This window comes from Zootoca vivipara, chromosome 3 (genome assembly GCF_965207765.1).
Source record: "Zootoca vivipara chromosome 3, rZooViv2.hap1.1, whole genome shotgun sequence".
Taxonomy (NCBI): Eukaryota; Metazoa; Chordata; class Lepidosauria; order Squamata; family Lacertidae; genus Zootoca; species Zootoca vivipara.
Window position 1 is genome coordinate 57,828,018 of NC_142586.1, and position 17,278 is coordinate 57,845,295.

The 17,278-nt window shown below is 38.9% G+C and overlaps 1 protein-coding gene across 2 annotated transcripts in view; it reads right to left on the bottom strand.

The window, feature by feature from the left end:
- Positions 1-16,563, bottom strand: part of HBS1L (HBS1 like translational GTPase) — a 46,783-nt gene extending 30,220 nt beyond the window's left edge. The window contains exons 1-5 of one of the 2 annotated variants that reach the window (XM_088666207.1): positions 16,355-16,563; positions 14,481-14,546; positions 13,465-13,596; positions 11,027-11,218; positions 6,077-10,466 (exon numbers count right to left, since the gene is read on the bottom strand). In XM_088666207.1, the coding sequence (XP_088522333.1) occupies positions 8,965-10,466; positions 11,027-11,218; positions 13,465-13,596; positions 14,481-14,546; positions 16,355-16,397 (1,935 nt within the window). In that variant the 5' untranslated portion in view covers positions 16,398-16,563 and the 3' untranslated portion in view covers positions 6,077-8,964. Of the gene's footprint in view, positions 1-6,076; positions 10,467-11,026; positions 11,219-13,464; positions 13,597-14,480; positions 14,547-16,354 lie in introns of those variants that run through there. The other variant, XM_035108924.3, reaches the window with a different exon arrangement.
- Positions 16,564-17,278: the final 715 nt, after the last annotated feature.

The following is a 17,278-nucleotide window of genomic DNA, read 5'->3' on the forward strand; positions in this document are numbered from 1 at the left end:
ATCAGCTACCTGGTTTTAAATAAAGGAAATACTGAATTATGGTTGCACTTTAATGCACATTTATTTGGGTGCCAGTCCCACAGAAGTTAGCAGAACTTACAGCTGATTAAATACACACATATTAAGCTTTAACACCTGCTGAGAGAGGAAAATGTATGCCCTTGTGGGTGAATCCCCATAACTAGTTGGAGCCACTGAATAAAGTTCACAGCTCAGTTAGGAAGATTTGGAACCGAGGCTCCATACCACACAGACACAATAACAACCATCCTGTGCTAAGAAGCAGCAGTGCCACTCTCAGAAATTTTAATTTAAAATATTTCCTATGTGATATAAGAAAAGAAGTAGGCTAGGCCGAGAAGCAAGCAAAGGACAAAGAATTGGCCAGCTTCATAGTGTCCTTCCTACTGTGCCAGATTCAAGACAACCCTTTAAGCTGATACAACTCTACGTCCAGAAATTCAGAGTATAGAAGCTTTGTAGGGAGTCAGACAAATGGTTCTCCTCTTCGCTTGACACCAGCTTGCCAATGGCTCGGCAGAGATTTCTTCCTGCCTTCAATGACCCTGTAAGGAGAAACGTCTTTAAAAAATGAACCTTTTGCATGCAAAGCCTGTGTTCACTGAGCTATAGCAGTCTGCAGCTGTGCCGGGCATACCTTAACCCATAGCTCTTCAAACAAAAAGCCCACTCAATTTCTAATACATAAAACTGCATACACTACAATTCACCATCAACGAAGATTAAAATGTGTGTCAGGGTAAACTTTGAAAGCTCTCCTTTTTAAAATCATGGTGCAGTATTAGAAGAATCACAAAACTGGAAATATTTTTGTATACTAAAATAATTAGAACAATTTTCTCCCCATTTTTTAAAAAACTAAATGAAGAAAGATTGAGGTTCCCAACAGCGTGTGCAGACAATGTGAAGTTTTAGACAGTGTCATAAAACATTAGGATATACTGTACTACCAACCTTAGGTTGGATGCAGTCTTAAAAATCTGACACATAATAAATTAAATGTGCACTTAAGAAATTAAGTGACCTTTCAAGAGTTTAATTCAAAGCACCTGAGGTCTAGATTAATGGGTAGGAATATGGTAGATATGCTGTAAGAATGTAGATCTGTACCAGTGTTGTGAAAATATTGAGGGTGAGGGGTTGAGATAACTGGTGTAAATTCATTTCTGATTTGTTTCCCAATATAATGGAAATTCACAAAGCTAAACTTTACCTTTAAACTTTCGAATATACACAAAGCAATGGCTCTTGGCAGCTAGAATGGTGGCAAAGCGATAAAACTAAATGCACTGAAAAGGTAAGAGAGCTCCTAAGAGATTAAACAGTTTGATCAAATGATACAATCTGGCAATACATGAAGTATTGGATTTATCTCTAGAAAATTCTTTACAGACAAATGAAAGATTTTTGACTACTTTCTTAGATAGGTTCAGTGTTTGAAGTTTTGATGGCGTCAAACATTCTGAATACTCTTGAAAATCTTACAGAGAAAATTGTACATGTGATAGTTTTAAAGGCAAGTTTTGTTTCCAAACATTTGATATCAGAAAACATCTGATTTCTGGGATCTGATTTCTTTCCACAGGGCCTGTAAGACAGAGTTGCTCCGCCTGGCCTTTGGCTTGGAATCAGCCTGATCGCCTCCCCCTCTTTCCTTTTCCTTCTGTGATGGAACCCCTATTTGGGGACTTCCTTGGCTTTTTTCTGGCCCACTTAGGACCAGTCTGGATAGTTTGGCCTTGGTGAAGATTTGACGTTGTCTCCCCCCCAACAGTTTTTGAGCTGGGGTTCCACTGAAATGAGGCTGCATTTTAAGTTGTATTTTAATCCTGTTTTTTTTAAGTTGTATTTTAATCAATTGTTTTTATACCTGATGTTAGCTGCCCTGAGCCCAACCTTGGCCGGGGAGGGCAGGGTATAAATATATTATTATTATTATTATTATTATTATTATTATTATTATTATTATTAAAAAATATGGGATTAGTAGAGTGATAATTCAGGGTTTTTATTCAAATGATATTAGAAAGACTGCAACAAAGAAAATGTCATACAATGCTAATAATAATAATACAATAATGTCTTCACAAAGCCCCAGCTGAAAGATTTGTAATGCAGGATCACAATTCTGGATTTGCATGGTCAGAATGGAGTAGGAGAGCCAAAAGTTGCACAAGAGCAGGGATCATAGATTAGAGTGAGAAGAAAGGAACACCAGAAAGCTATTTTCCTTGTTAAAACTGGTTGGTTGGCTTGTTGGTTAAAAGAAACACCAACCCTCCATATTTCTCTATCCCCGTTTTAGTCAAACTCTGCTGCTGTTTATTATTCACAAGCAAACACCCATATATGCACAATATCCATGTACTGAAAATAACCATCTCTAACTGAACAAGCTACCTGACAGGTTTGTTCGGAAGATTCCTTTCATCTTAAAGATAAAGCATATATCATCACTGGGTGTGTGCACAAAACCAGCTGGAGAATAGGAGAGAGGGCAGGGCAAGGAAATGAGGGTGATCTGCATGCAAGAGAGAGTTGGGGACAGGAGGAAGGGGGGGAGAGAGGTGGTGCAAATGGGCTTGCAAAGAAAGGAAGGAGTAGGAGGCATGGGAATAGCGGTGAAGATGAGAGCAGGGGAGTGAAAGGCTTTGAAGGAAAGGAGAAGGCAGAAGGTGAAAAAGGTGCTTAGCAGTTGGAATGTGTGGGAGAAGGAAAATGCAGGTTACCATGGTGGTTGTTTGTGCGCAAGGGGGCGGATTGCACAAAAGGAAGGAAGGAGAAGCATGGACATGGTGGTAAAGGTAAAAATGGGGCTGCAGAATAGAAAAGTGGTTTCAGAGATGGGTTTGGGATGGTGAAAAGCAAGCTTAGTAGTTGCATGGGGTGGGAAGGGGAAAGCTACGTGGGAAAACTGGCAGGTGGATTGAGGTGTGAAGGGAGCAGGGGCACAGCCCCTCGTAGTAGTGATAGGAATGTTGTACAATACATTATTAAAAGACTGATAAAATAAATGCCAAGCTAATCCATATTCTGCTACCTACATGAAATGCATGTTAAGCTGAGTCTAGAAGATTGGGTTTGGATGTGACAGGCTCAAATTCCTGTTCAGTCATGAAACTTACTGAATAGGCTTGCAGAGGTCACCATCTCTCAGCCTTTACAGTTGTGAAGATAAACACAAGATAAATGCAAGTAAGCCAGACAACATGATAGACAGACAACAATAACCAGGAAGTGGTTTTCTACAAGGACCAAAGGACAAACTCTTATTTATAAAATAAAGATTATTATTCTGTTTCTAGGATCTAAAATATTGGCACCTACTCTGAGCCTTGTGGCAAAAAATCCAAACAAATAATTCCAGTAGAATACGTATAATTGCTCTTATCTTTAACATAACAAATGACACTATCCCAGATTTTCAAATATTAACAGGGTTTGTTTAAAACAGAACTATGTAATAACAGAATACACTAAACATTATTTCATTATTCAGCCCTACATAGCAGCACATTTCCACTGATTTCCTGTTGATATGCAAAATAAATCTGCCCTAGCATTTAAAGTGTTCTTTCAAAATATTGTATGCTAGCTTTAAGACTGCAAGATAAAACATCTCAGGGAAAAAGTCTTGGGAGTGTCATTTTTTCCAGTGTAGGTGTATATACAAAGTGAAGCTCAAAAGCATTTTAAAATGTTTCTCACAGATTTTGACATAAGCCACTTCCTTTCTAAAGCCCACACACAGCTGTATCAAACAGAATATGACTCTTGTTACAAAATGTTCCCCAAAAGAGACTCATATGGTCCTATTCACTACCCCATATTTTATTAATGTGAAATAACTAACTGAAGCTTTTTTATCATAGCTACATTTAAATTATAAGGAACTTTGACATTAGGCATACACTGTCCTAAGTACGCTAAGTACTGGTCTACATCAAACATGAATTCTTTACCCAGGGAATTCACTCTTAGCTACTAAATATTTTGTAAAGTTGCTTATCTGTTCTCCATGCATTTGGACACCGCTTAACACATTGAATCAAGATGGCAGACTGAACCTTTTAAACCTGTACTGGTTTTAATCAAATTTTGCCATGAAACGGGATCATATGACATCTATCCTTAAATATCAGCCCCAGCTGCCTCCTTAGGTTGCTGACTTTGGGCTCTAAGTATTTGAAATATCATTTTCCCTATTACAGACATGCTATGAAATCTGTGGCTCTGGTCATAGTTCCATCTACAGCTCTGGTCATAGTTCCATCTACAGCTACAGTATATGACATGACCGTATGGAACAGAGCCCTTTCTGTTATGTTATCCCAGAGGTACAATCCCTTCTCCATGGAGATACAATTGTCCACTACATTAGCTGTATTTAGGCAACATATCGAGATGCAACTGTTTCCTTGAGCCTTTGGAAGAAGTACTTAGGATGAAATGCCTATTAGTTGGCACACTATCAACACAAACCAAGACAGGAACTTTATGATGCTGTAGTAGATGCCTAGGGGCACAATGGATTGGGTTTAGGTCGTCATATATCACATATCAGCCTGGAATCTTCATTAAACTTGCATGCAAGAATGTTACCTTATTTGTATGACAACTGTTTTCCAATACAGTACAGAAAGTAGGCTAAATCAAATCTCATTGCTCTTTTTCAACTACAGCAATTTGTCAGCAATACTCTTGTAAGCAACAAGAAGATTTTAGCAGTAACAGAATGTTAAGCAAGTGGCCACAAAGTGGAAAAATGCAATGGATCTAGTGTAGATATATGACCTTTAGACAGGAAGGATAACACTCAAGTGTTGAGTCACATGAATATCCTCCCCATCTCTTTTGCTTTTTTTCTGAGTTTTAGCCATTGAATCCATGTACGTATACAGTCATACCTCGGTTTAAGTACACCTCGGTTTAAGTATTTTCAGTTTAAGTACTCCGCGGACCTGTCTAGAACGGATTAATCCACTTTCCATTACTTTCAATGGGAAAGTTCGCTTCAGGTTAAGTACGCTTCAGGTTGAGTACTCCACGGACCCGTCTGGAACAGATTAATCCACTTTCCATTACTTTCAATGGGAAAGTTCGCTTCAAGTTCGCTTCAGGTTAAGTATGCTTCTGTTTAAGTACTCCATGGACCGTCTGGAATTGATTAATCCACTTTCCATTACTTTCAATGGGAAAGTTAGCTTCAGGTTAAGTACGCTTCAGGTTAAGTACAGACTTCTGGAACCAAATGTGTTTGTAAACCGAGGTACCACTGTATCTTCAGTTAAAGCACACTTCTTGTAGGATCAACTAATCAATACACACATGCACCATTTGATATAGACAAGCAGAAAATTCCTGAGTTTTAATGCACTTAAATTGTTTAAGAAATAGACCCTAATTCACAGAACTATGGAACTCTCTCTAAGTTTTAAGGCAAATCTCTTTAATAGATGTTGCCACAGATTTAATTGTCATGGGACCAAGGGTTTTTCCCCCCACATTTTTGAAAGGTAGGCAGGGAAACAAGAGACCAAAACTGCAACACAAAGTTTATACAGGAATACCCATTTCACTCCTGCTCCCACAGAACCTATTTTACCTATAGCTTGGAACCTCAAAGAACTACAGACAGAAAGCTGTGAAGACTGAAGTCAGCAGTTCAAAGCAAAATATAAAAAATACAATAATGGCAAAGATAGATTTTCAACTTTTGGATTGTTGTAGTGTTTCTATATAGCCTTCAGAATGACCAGGAAACACAAGTATGATATTTAAACAGCTTTCCAACAAAACACAGTGTGAGCAACCATTATTTTCACTTCAGTTCCAATTACTAAATTCAGGCACACTAAGGGAAAGAATTATTTTTATTTATTAATTCCACAAAATGGAAATTTAAACTATTTTTAGAGTTTTTAAGAATGAAAATATAGAATTCTGTTTTTTTAAAAAAACAAACAAACAAACAAACAAACATTAATGGAGAAACCACCAGCACAAGGTACTGTAAGTATCTGAACCCTCACAGCAAGACACAGAAGACAGTGTGCACTGTCAATTTTACTTTAATATTTGATTTTGATTACATAAGAAACCTAGGATGCTGATTTCACAATGCTCTGAATATTCTGACTAGCACATTTTAGATGTCCAATGTACACATCCAAATAGTTTTTTTACAGTTTCAAAATATATACTATTAATAAATTAAAAAATGGACCATATATACACATGCAAAAACAGGCTGGCTTCAGAGCAGTAAAATATCAGTAAAATGTAAAGGCATGATGCATGTTTGCAGGGATCAGGATTGAAATTTGCTGCCTCACCTCCAGCTTGGGTATGCACACATTGTACAGCATGCTGGCTGTTATCATAAAAAGGAGGTCAATGCACACCACCAACATGCTCTTCATTTCCACAGTACTTTGGGCTTGTAAGTTACCACCCCTCTGAACTGAAATGAACTTGTAGATTCAAGATATGGGGAAAGGGACAGGTGGATCACTATAAAGGAGAGGGGCATGCAGCAGTCTTGCACTGTTATCTAACAAACAGAGCGCAACAATAAGATGCACATGCCTTTCAGCCTGCCAGGAGGAGAGGATAAATTTACTCAGCTCCATGTCAAGCCCCTCCAAGGGTTGCAACCATATCCAAAGGAGAATAGATGAATAGATCATGTCCTAAGTTACCTGAAGAATATATGTCAATCAGAAATATTTTCAAAGCTAAAAAATCTTTTCAAAAAATCTAGGAAGCAAAAATATAGTTACAAAACAACTTAAAGTTCATCTTTGGTCAACCATTGTGTTATATACATCAACATCATTTAAAAATAAAAACCTGCATCTTAACACAATTATATCTAAATATACAGTGTTTACACATTTACTTAATGACCTTTTTGGCACCTGTCTAAATAGGTAGTCCATGGCTTCAAGCTGTGGTCAAATGAGTGATGGACTATACTACAATTATTCTAGTTGAGCTGCCTAAACCACACCTGCCACAATCTACCATACTACTTCACCTACATCACAACAGCCTCTTCCCTCATTTTCTATGGAATCCCATACAATTACATGGGATGACTGGGAGAAAACTTTAAGCAAAATTGACAGAGGAAGAATTCCACTGAACAAGAGAAACTGGAAAACACTATTTTTGTCATCGGATGCAGTCAGCATTTGGAAATAGTGATATTTAATGAGACTGCTGAATTGTGACAATAAGTGTCAAATCACAACAATAAAATAAAATAATAAAATTGCACCAAAATGCAATGGAATGTACCTTACAATAAAAATATACTTTCAAGTTAAAAATCAAAATTATTTTACATACTGACATGGCTGTTTGTTTTTTAAAGCATATAAAAACATCTCTCCAAGAAATATATATTTTACCCAGTGAATTAAAATAATAGCTGCCTGTTAAATTAAAAACAAAAGTTAAGATAGGGTGCTCACTGAAAATACTGTATAGCAATGCATTATGTTCTGTTCAAAACACTTGATACTATAAAAAACATACAAAGTCTTAACTTGACAAATGCCTATAATCCTTGATGATGATGATAAAGACAAGTGTGGAAAGCAGCAGAAAGTGAAAGCTAATAGAAAAAATATATAATCTTATCACCGTTTGAACGAAATTTAGGATACTGGTGCTCAAAAGCATAGTATTCTACAACATATACGGTAGTTTAAAAGACTGCAGAACTAAGTGTTTTGGTTAATAATTAACTTATTCCTCAGTTGGACAGAGAACTAACATCCTGATTATTCTATATTAAAAACATTGGGGAGTTTTAGCATGAATCTTTTAAAGGACCACTTCACACATTGCACTTTTTACAGGTACATGTAAAATATTTTGCTTGCACCTTAATAAGTTTTATAAAGTGAGTTAATGGCTGGCATGTAAAGGTAAAGGAACCCTGACCATTAAGTCCAGTCGTGGACGACTCTGGGGTTGCGGCACTCATCTCACTTTACTGGCCGAGGGAGCCGGCGTTTGTCCACAGACAGCTTCAGGGTCATTACTAAGCCGCTTCTGGCAAACCAGAGCAGTGCACTGCTTATTTGTACAATATATGTTTGAACTAGGAAGACAGGTGGGCTGTGGTTCCCTGCTATGCACCTATATGGCAGCAAACACACATGACCTCCTGATTTAATATGAAGTGACCAAAAAGCCAGAGTACAGGAAAGTACAGTAATGCCTAATAATATGTGTGAAAGAAAAAAATGCTTATGACAACTACCCATTTAAAAAAAAATTCACAAGCTCTGCTTTTGAATGTATACTTCTGGTCTCACCAAGTTTGAACATGATGGTAAGCCATTTGTAAGTTAAATATTTTTGCCATGGGGATTTCAAAAACATGCACTGACAAATCAATTTTTCAAAGGGAAAAAATTAAAAACAAAGGAAACAAAGCTCTAATGTGCCACAAGGCAGCTACAAAAAAGTAACAGTGCCATATTAAACACATTAGACATTAAAAGCATTATGGAAATTCATTCACAGCAAATATTTAATGATTTGGTCCCCAGTGTAATTTTTGTTAAAGGTAATCCTGAAACCATAAACTAATATTTTGTTTCTAGCAGGAGCTAGCACATTCGTTCTTAAAAATATTTTTTCAATATTAATTAATTAGAAAAGATTCAGCACCTTAACACATTATTCCAAAGTTGAGGCGCTAAAGATTAAGATCTACCTATATCAATTATAGAATAAAAGGATAAAAAAGGACTGGAATTCAGTGCATCTATTCAAAAACTTTACTACAAAAGTTTGTTAACCAAAATTAACTGACAATTGTCTTTGCATTTAACACATCTATTCCACCTTGCCGTCCAAGTCAACCTGTTCAAAATATCTTTTTTAATGTAAAAATAATCAAAACTGCATTAGTTCATTGTGCTGTTATCTAGTGAAGGCTTTCTTTTGGCCTAATTTTACAATGTCATCTGGAGATGGCGATTTGAAGTCAAAAGGTGTTATTGCTAATAAGGGTCCAGTTTCATTAATTTTTACTTCTTTCATTTGCCTACTGTATAAGAAAGCCTTATGAAGATTAACTGTTTGGCGCTTACATCTCTTTGGGGGATAATGAAGACACAGAGTTATAGCAAAGGCTGATGGTGTTGCAGAGAGGGCCTTTGCCCATGAAACAGTGCCTTCCAAAATATGTGACCTCATTTTCTTTTGGTTCTTCTTCCTTCCTTTAGCTACAAACATCTGTCGTCCTTGCTTTGAAAATAAAGCGTCTTTTTCTGGAAGTGGAATGCCTGACTGTACATGTACATGTTGAGGAGATAATGTTGATTTTCTAATAAGAACACTTAGATCAATATCTGAATTCACAACTGTAGGTTGCACTGTTTTAGGTATATGAAGCTCAGAACAGCTGCTTGTTGTTTGAGGCTTATCCAATGCAATTGATTTTGCAATTAAATCTGAAAGTGATAAACTCTCAAGCTCTTTTACTGGAGAAGACTTGGAGAATGTCAAGGAAGATAAAGATCCTGACAGTTCTGTCATTCCAGATGGAATTTGAGGTTGGTTGGCTAGTTGGGACAATGGTGAAAGTCCTAATTCCAAGTCTGTGAAACCCGCTGATGGGCTGCAAAGTTCAGATAAGGGTTGAGGCTTGTTTGAACTACTTCCTTGGTGTTCCTGTAGGAGATCAGCCAGTGATGGGCTTTGAGACACTGAAAACGTTAAGCTATTCGGTTTTGAAGAGGTGCTGATATGCCCTTGGAAGCAGCCCTTACTGTGCGAAAATGAAGGGGCATTTCCAAATAGTTCAGCCTTTTTACTGAGCTGGTAACTTCTCTTGCTGTCCAGCATCAAATTTCCAAAAGCATTTATAAAACCAGGAGGATTATCCAAACAGCTTTTGCTATCATGATTGTAGTTTTTCTGGAGAAAAATTAATGCACTATCTTGGGCATCTGCTGAATCACCCGTTTCATTAAGTCTGACCAAGCCCTTCAAGTCCTCAAGTCCTTTAAATTCAGATGGGTTCCAAGACACATTTTCTGAAGAATTTTCCTTCAACAATTCAGCCTCTGAACTAAAGCATGTATCACTTTCATTGCAAGATTTCCAACTTGTGCTGGTGCTGTCAGTCGGTGGGAGTGTTACCTGCTTGTTCAGTGGTTCATAAAGTGACTTATCATTGTCACTGAATGGTAAAGGAAAAGCTCCTGAGGAGTTACAAAATGATTTTTTCTTTTTTACTGAAGGTGATTTGACATATTTGGGTCTGAAGACCATTTTGTCACTTGGAGCTGAAGTGTTACAAGATTCAAAATTGACCACAGGGTTGCTGAGACTAAAGCAGGACTTAGTGGTATCTAAAGTATTTTCAATGGAATTAGTCAAGTTGTTAGTGCTAGAAAATATTTCTGAGCAAAATAAGCCTTACCTTACAAGAGCCAACAATTCCAAGAGAGAGACAGGGTCAAAGCAAAAACGTTCCAATTTTTTGCAAAGCAGGAAAGCCAACAGCAAAATAGAAAAAACACAGAAAGGCATTTAATTAACAAACATTATCAAAACTGTATTAGATGTGTAAATCACAGCCTCATGAATTCAGTTTACTAACTATGCTAATTTAGACAACTCTGCAGTTGAAACTAAGCACTACTAAGCTAGAATATGCCATGTTTTTCAATATTATGTCTCTAATTACACAATCTGCATCAAATTTATAACTTAACCATTACATGATATAATTTTAGTTCAAATTGTTTAGTACAACATATACATATAGTGCTAATGGTATTTACAGATCCTTGGAAGACTACAGATTAACAGTACCTTAAGCATTCATCACAGGATGCCTCTATATATGTAGCTTAGTCATTTAAGTTATTAACAAACAGAAATGGTAAAAAGAAGCAAAAAACTTCCTATACAGGCTGCCCCTTATGCAAAAGAGTCACATGGTAAATCACACAAAAATTAAACATAAACATACCTTTTGTTGCCTTCCCTGCAATTACGGCATCCTCGTTCTTGATCTTATTTTGCTTATTGTCTTGGGCAAGTACAGAATCCAAAGCTTGTTGTACATCAAATTTACTGCTCAATGCTGCTTCCACCATCACTTTCTCAGACACCGACTTTCCAAGCACTTCTCTCATGCGATCAAGGCACAAATCAAGCTTAGCTAAAAAAAAGGACAAGGACTCTCATACAATGGCTTTAAATAAATATGCATAGTTGTATTAAATTTTGAAGCAGTGCGCTCTAAGTTTTCTTAACCAAATCACAACCATCTTTACCCAGGAACAAATATCCATTCTCTACCCTTTTAGAGGAGTGGTCCCCAACCTTTTTGGTATGGTGACCCACAAGTCCAAATTTATTGTCACATAAATTTTGGACCTTATGACTTCAGCAGTTGTCAGTTTCATACATTTAAACTGTGTCTGCCTATTTTATAACAGTTACTTAAGAGATCTAAGCAAAAAGTAACTTAATGCCCCTATTTATGTGGAATTTGTTGAAATGTTTATAGTACTTACAAAGTTATTCACAGATTTGTTTATGAGAATGTAAGAACACCAAACATCTGACTGTAGGGTATTTCTTAATAAGTTATTTAAAAATTCTTTTAAAAGTTTTGCTACAGAGTGTCAGATACAATGAAGTATGAATATTTTAAATGGACTATCACGAATAACATTATTTTGGAAGGTATCAGTGGGAGGGCTGAGTTTGCATTTTACCAAACAGCATAATGCTGGGTTTGATGGTTGCCAGACATAGCCTCAGATCATTATTGATATATAATTACTATATTTCATCCTCACAGCAGTCATTGCTGAAAAATCTCACAAAGATGCAGGCATTACTTAATCAGCAAGTGCAAGACACTCAGTGATTACCAAGTAATTTTGGTAAGATGGAAGTCAAAATTCAGGTCACCTCACTTCTGAAAAATTATCTTTGAGGGTCCTATCAAATGATAGTTCAAGGAATTGTTCTTTTTGCAGAGTTTTGTGACATCAGCTGCAAATGGATTTCAAGCCCACTGAAAACTCTGTTTCTCCAGCAGAAAAATTTCAACCAAGCAAACTTCAAATCACCCTTGCCTAAACATGTAACTAACCATAGTTGCAGATCTAGTGATAGATCACCACAAGGTGGTTATACACAGAGCTGTCTTCAGTGGCTGTTGCAGCTCCATCTCTGATGAGCAGGTACTGAAGGCAGCATCTGTGCATCAGAGGCAAGCTGCAGCTGTCACTCAAAACAATTCCCTGTACAAGCACTTTGTGATGAACTGTCACCAAACCAGTTGCCAGCCTCCAGATAGCAGTATCCAAGTGTTAAAATGTAAGACTTGAGCCCTTTCAGTGTTCCCTTTTAAGTGTCAACACAGCATTATAACATGCCAACAAAACAAAAAGTTGAAATAGGTATTGTCATCCCTGTTAAGAACAAACAACTATAATTATTCTGGGTTTGCACAGGCTTTGTAACCCATTTGCAGGTCCAACACATAAGTTGGGAAGCACTGACATCGGACATTGTATTTTCCTAGCAGAATAATGAAGTTGTCAGCTTTTGGGACTTCATAACAGGCTGAATATTTATCAGCATAGGTATCATCAAGAAGACAAACAGCATTAACTCCCAAGGGGAAAATGTATATATTCAGCATTAAATAATTCAACATAATTTGATACGTCACTTAACAGTACATTTTAAGCATTTACAGATACTGTAATTAACTTCTAAGGTAAATCACATCTTCACAGGCCTCAAAATTTAGCAGATGGGTAACCACAACTGCAAGCACTGAAAGTGGAGTGCTAATAAAAATCTGCTAATTACAAGCCTTTAGCTCTAAGAACTGTGAATCGCTTATTTTAATTCAATACCCCTCTAAAAGCCTGTCCACCTACTCCAATCTACATAACAGAAGTACAGTGAAGAGTAAGCAGATCTGAAGAGGAACATCCAAAAAAACTGAAAGAAATATAACAACAAAAGCTCCGAAAAAGGCATTAGTAGCTTGAGTGTCAATAGCTGAGCAACAGTGACGTCTTCTAGGAACTGTATTCAAGGTGTTGACTACAGAAGGAGCTTGCAACACCAAATTCCCCAGTATGCTTCCCAGCCCAAGTGAGGCTGGTCTAACAGTAGCCCTCAGGCCCTCATAACAGCCATCTCTGTACAACCATCTCTTTACTGGGGGTGGAGGGAGAACAGATGATGAGCTGATAAGTGAAGGTAAAAGGGAGTGATTTGAAGTCTCCATCAGTCCATCTCTTCACCCAATAGTCTCCATTCATGAAATCTAATAACTATTATGCAAACGTCAGAATATGACATTACTGTAACATGCACATGTTCTGGTGGCAACACAATCACTTCAGTTTATTAAGTCAATATATTTACAATTACCTTTTTCAGCACCTGTTAGCTGGTGACTTGGAATACAATCATTGCTATGTTCTGTTTCATAATCATATTTTTCTTCTAATGTCTCGGCATATGCAGTAGGATTATCGCGTCTTGAGTAAATGAATTGAGCAGCTATAACATAAACAAAGAGTTCAACTGTTTTGTTCAATTCCCAAATCCTAAGACGTTTTGTGCCATTTAATAAATCAAGCTATTTTTTTTAACGTTTACAGCAAAGCAAATATTTGTTATTCTAACTATTCATAATATACTTTTCTGTAAATGCTTCAGATTTCTATGGTATATCTTACTCTTGCCAATTCAGTTTCCTATTATGATCAACACAAGTTGTGAACAACTAGTTTGGCTTTAGAGGACTTCCATCTTTCACGGAAATTTGTTTTTAGTGTAGTTATATGGTCACAGCAATATAAAATTATTTCAGTTAATCATAGAATTGTAGAGTTGTAAGGGACCGTACCATCTAGTACAGGCGTCCCCAAACTGCGGCCCTCCAGATGTTTTGGCCTACAACTCCCATGATCCATAGCTAACAGGACCAGTGGTCGGGGAAGATGGGAATTGTAGTCCAAAACATCTGGAGGGTCGAAGTTTGGGGATGCCTGATCTAGTACAACCTCCTGCAATGCACGAGTATGCATTTGTCCCAAAGGGAATCAGTGTTCAAGTACTGTACTGGAGATTAATTCTAAGCTAGCCTCTAAAAATGATCTTACACAAATGATTTTAGCAATTTATGCCTCCACTCTCCCTTTCATCCATTGCCTTGCCAAACTATACACAATTTTTGATGTAAGCCAATACATTCCCTCTAGGTCAGGCATCCCCAAACTGCGGCCCTCCAGATGTTTTGGCCTACAACTCCCATGATCCTTAGCTAACAGGACCAGTGGTTGGGGAAGTTGGGAATTGTAGTCCAAAACATCTGGAGGGCCGAAGTTTGGGGATGCCTGCTCTAGGTCATACATACATAAATGGCCAAATATTAAACTAACCTGTTGAAGGTGAAATGCAATAATCATCCTCTACAGACTGTCCATAAAGATCATCATCTTCAAAGTCTAAGAAACAAGAAAGACAATTTCCTTCCAACTGAATTTAAAAAGTTTTCTTATATACATTCTTATAACAAACATTAAGCTACATTATAGCTCAGGTGCATCACCTTCTAGGTTATTCTGCCCGCCCCTCAGAACTTTCTGCAGACCATGTTCTCTCCTGAAGCCATATCCTCATTGGCCATGCTCTGTGTCCCTTTTGCCTGGCTAGAATGTGTGATTGAACAGTGATAATGATGGAGGTGTGCAGAAATGTCAGACTTTTGAGATTAAGAGGGTTTTATTTCCTAATAATGTAATTTAAATTATGATTTTAAGCCTCAAAGATGAAATCTTTGAGGGAAATCAAATTCCTAAATTTTTAATGTCAAAGCTTTAAAAATAAGCTTTTAAAAGGAAACACGTGAAAGATACGTAACATGAAGGCATATGACAACAAAAGGGCAGTAATTAATCCACAGTAATGTTAAAAATAGAGTGTGCAGGTAGGATACAGATTATACTATAGAGGAATCATGTTGGATTTGCCCATCTGATCTTAAATTATTATAGATATTTCCAAATAAAATTTAATCATTTACAGCACAACCCTAACCATATCGATTCAAGAAGGGTAGTAGTCAAAAGGTTCTGCAATACATAGATTAAAAATAAAATCCCTTATAATTCAGTTATACATACTGAAATGCTTATTCTGACCTCGTATGAAAAGATAGTATGTCATAGATGTATGGCACATAGCATGTGCCAGATTTTATCTTGTTGATATTATTGGAGTTTTTATACAGTGTTTTTTTCATTATAGGTGTGCAGCTCTACAGTACTTTATACTAATATGTATATTCTCACATTTGTTTTAAGTACAGTACTTATAAGCTCTACATGAATTGTGTAATCACATAAAATTGATTAAGCACTATGAAAAGGTTTTGGGGAAACATTTAAACAGAAGTTTTTTGAGGAGCCTAAATTAGGACCAGTGCAATACATGAATGCATCTTCAGCAGCAGTTGTAAAATCAGAATGTTTATATACATTGTGATTATGTGTTTTCTACACAAACTGACAGAATTTTCCAACACCGACCAATCAACCGCCCCTGCTAGCGGGCAGTTTGTGCATCATGTGTGCCCCTTTTCTGAGGAAGTGGAAACCTGTGGCCTTCCAGATGTTGTAGGGCTGCAGCACCTACCATCTGTTACCACAGCCTATGCTGCCCCAGCAGCAACTGGAGGGGCTGCAGGTTCCCTATCCTTCGCTTGCAGTACTCCAGAAGGCAACCATATCGAACCACGAAGGGTCCTTACTTCTTGCCAGTTTTGAACCACTTTAACACTCATCAGCCATCCCTACTACCCACACACACTGCAGCAGCGTCCCTTTCAAAATGGTTGCACCTCTGTCAACAATGAGGGCTATAGGTTTCAGGCCCCCACCAGGTATGCCAACAGGTGTCCTTCGTGGCGAGCAGTGGGGCAAAACAGGAGGGAAGGACCCGAGCTCCTCTCCAACGACCCGCCTCGCACCAAGCGGCCTCCCCATGCCTTCTCTTTCGCGACGCCCCCCCCCCCCGTGCCTCTGGGCTCCCGCCGCCGCCGCTACCCCCTCAGCGCCTCGCTCGAGACCCCCCGTCGCCAGGCAGGTCGTGGGCGTGCTAGTGACGTCACTGTCACAGCCTCCGAGACTCCCCCCTCCCTTCCCCACCCACCCCATGCCGAGCCGGGCTAGTCTGTCGTGCGAGGGGCGGGGTGGGCCTTCCCGCGAAGCTGGATTTGGAGGAGCAGCTCTCCCTTAACACAACAACTCTCTACCTTCGTCGTAGTTATAGCCACGCACGTTCCTGTGCCGGGCCATGGCGAGCGCGCCGATGGCGACCTGAGGTAGTTGAGAGAGGCTAGGTCCCCTTGACACCCCCTTAGGCGAGGCGTCTGTAGCGCCCCCGGGTCACCATGTTGTTGCTGGTTTGGGCCTACCAGTGCTGCGGCTGCCCCGCCCTCCTTGTAAGTAGCTTTTCGCGCATGCGCTACTCTATTTTTTTACCCCAACCAGGTATGCGCATGCGCGAGAGTCGTCGCTGCCTTTTAACGGCTAGCGGCGCGCGCGTGTGTCAGGCTGGAGCGGAGCTGCAGGTGGGAGGGGCGCGTGACGTACTGTCCCCGTCCGGCCTTGGCGTGTTGTTGTTTGTTTGCGCTTTAGCTGGGCTGCGTCAACTAAACTGTCCGATCACTGAAGCATCAAGCGGCCAATCAGGGCCAGGCCCGCGATGACCGCCCTCTACTTAAAGCCGCTCTCGGACGTCAGCGTGCGTTGCGCGTTGAGTGGCGGGCTGCTAGCTATGACCTTTCAACGCCACCCTCTGAATTAGGCGGGCTCACACGAGGGAAAACACCTCCTGCATCAGTATTATGCCTAATGTTCATTCCTGCGTTCCACGTCAAGAATTAGGAGTTCCCACGACCAGACGTGTTTCCTTCAGAGTTAATGTGGCCCTCGCAAGGTTTTGATTTTGTTTCTTTTTGCGTTTTATATGTGGCCACGTAGGTGGTAGACGAGCCAGCCAAGTTGCCCTTGACTATCGAAATAAGAGGTATTTTATTACAGTTAATGACGTTTCGAAAATCATTGCCTTCCTCTAACCAGCTGAGGACAACGGAAATGGTTTACCGTCCGGATGAGGTGGGTTAGGCTGAAACTCAAGGCCACCCAGCGAGCTTGGTGACTGAGGTAGCAGAGCA